This window comes from Penaeus chinensis, chromosome 31 (genome assembly GCF_019202785.1).
Source record: "Penaeus chinensis breed Huanghai No. 1 chromosome 31, ASM1920278v2, whole genome shotgun sequence".
In the NCBI taxonomy this organism is placed as follows: domain Eukaryota; kingdom Metazoa; phylum Arthropoda; class Malacostraca; order Decapoda; family Penaeidae; genus Penaeus; species Penaeus chinensis.
The window spans coordinates 8834855-8837354 of record NC_061849.1 but is presented as its reverse complement, the minus strand read 5'-3'; the positions used below and the strand labels follow the sequence as shown (position 1 = coordinate 8837354).

The window sequence follows — 2500 nt, the reverse complement described above, 5'->3', positions numbered from 1 at the left end:
TTGTGGTTTGCATAGTTTTTAGTCTTATTATTTTATTTATTATTATTAACTGCTGTAATTATGATCATAAAAAAGAACACATGTGTCATTTGTGAATATTGCTTTCACATTGGGTGTGGTTCCTCTGCCCTTCAGGTCATTGCAGAATCAGTGCATCAAATAAGCCTTCAATTTTGAATCCCACTCTTTTCTGTAAGATGAATATAAAGGTAGCATCTCTTTCTCTTTTTTCATTATTACACTTATGTTTTTTTTAAATAAGCTGGCAGTACCATATAATATCCAACAGACCACCTCATCACACAGAGAAACTTAACTCATCACATCAAATTAGGTTTAATGGATGTGTTTATTACTTTTCCTTAACTTGTGGTATATTCATTTTTAACTTCAACATTACATTATTATTTATTTTTTAATTGTTACTTTTCCATTTCTTGATTGCTTTCATAACCATATGTAGTACATAATACCTTGCTGTAATTGTTACATATATATTGTAAACCCACTGCCCTTAACTGCATATTATACCAATGACACTAGGAGTATATGCTGTAGTTTTGTTTTATTAATCTTGTTTACATGTAGAAGGTTCAAGAGACACCTAGTCTCCAAAGAGTCAAGTAGTAGACCTACCTAACTTCACCTATTTACTCCATTCCCTGAATTTTCAGAAAAAAAAGTTTTCAAGTTTTTCATTCTTATTGCAATCAGTGTTAGTAACATTATAATGACAATGTCCATGGTAATGATTTGAATAACATTAATAATGCTAAGAGTAGTAATAGAAGTCAGAACTTTTTCCCTGAAAATTTGAGAAATTTAGTAAAGATGTGAAGTCAGTAAGGCTTAGTAATGGACTGTTTGGTGACTAAGCACTTTTGAAGACATCTATGTGTGAAATTAGTAAAACAGAGCCACAATACACATCACGTGTACCTAGCACCAATGGCCCAATAGTAAGTGTATTTATTGATGGACTAGGGCTTCTTAACGATAACAAAGCTATGATATTTCAATCTTTAACTTTTGATTTACAGGTTCTGCACATACTGTTTTAGGCCCCTTCTGGTCTAAACATTTGGGAATAACTCACCTAAGATGTAAGTTTTGCCCTGAATTTACGATTCTAAGTCTTCATCTTTTTTTTATAAGAAAGCAGGAGGTACATTTCAATATTAGCATTCTCATATGCAAACTTGCCAAATTTCCATTCAAAGCATTTTTTTAAATATTGATTTGGTACATTACATATACTCTCATGTTTCAATAACATTTAATTTGGAAAAATTAATGTTCTCATATGGTTTGGATGATAATGTTAATTCTATTCTCTTAACAAGTCATCCTTCTTTTACATTTTTTTGTACATATAAGTTTTCTGTAAAGCAGAGTTATGCTTCTAGAACTGATGAAATAGAGGTTTTCTCATGTTGATCCTAAAAATGACTGTAGTTCTTCCTGCTGGTGGGCTGCCTTCTTGGTCACTTTCTGAAATCAGAGGCATAGCATCTTTGTTGCCATAAAAACTTATTGGTTTAGCCATTTATTTACTACCCTGGTTAGCTGCAGTTTTGATACATTCATTATATAGTTGTTATGTAACACACATTTAGGTTTGTGATAAGTTAATCCCATAGCTGTTTGTACCTCATAATTATTTTTTATTAGTTTAGTCTTTATTTGCCATGCTTGAGAATTTGAACAGGGAATATTTTGACATTCATTATATTGCAATATCATTCATGTTGGCCAGAATAACCCTGTTACTTTGTATTGTAATATATAGTTGGTACAAATGTTTGTTTATATTTTACATTGAAAATTTCTTCCATTTTGCATGTTTCACTAGTCTGCTAGTACAGGCTGTATCTGAGCCTAGTTCTTGCATTAACAGTATAACAGTGTCATATTGCCTTATACTATAGCTTTCAGACTTTTGAGAAATTATCATATCATTCAAATTCTTTCTAGAGATTATAATACTATGTGAAATCCAAGCAATAGATATATTAAAGGTTATCCATACTTTTCTTATGACATGCTGACCTTGCAAGGCAATACTTACGCTAATATCCAGTGGTATTCACACAAGGTATAACATTGTCCTTTTCTTTAGTTTGCTATATGTTTACTCTGATTTGTAATATCTCCAACACTTTTATCAAGTTAGGTTTAGTTCTGCTCTTATGTTCCTTGTTGTTTTAGGGACACCAAGAATGACCTTGTATTAATATCAGTTACAGTCTTTGTTCTAACTGACTTCAGTCCCTTCAAGACCTTCTCTTTAGATTTCTCTTAAGCTCTGTGTCACTGAAAGTTATCCCAAGGTCCTTATGTTTGTGGCAATGATTTAAAGATGTATCATTGTTATGAAAAGTTGACATGGGACTTGTAAGGAACATCAAGAACTTGTCATTCTCTCCTTGGATGGTGATCTAGTGACAGTGACTTCCAAAGCCAAATTTAGATGTGTACAGACCCCCTGATTTAGGAAGAA

General features: G+C 32.1%; 1 protein-coding gene across 2 annotated transcripts in view; it reads left to right on the top strand.

Annotated features, from left to right (window-relative positions):
* LOC125042219 (phenazine biosynthesis-like domain-containing protein 1) overlaps positions 1–2500 on the top strand; it is a 9221-nt gene that overhangs the window by 4617 nt on the left and 2104 nt on the right. For both annotated transcript variants that reach the window (XM_047637722.1, XM_047637723.1), the window contains exon 6: positions 1041–1103. In XM_047637722.1, coding sequence (XP_047493678.1) covers positions 1041–1103 — 63 coding nt within the window. The remainder of the gene's footprint in view (positions 1–1040; positions 1104–2500) is intronic.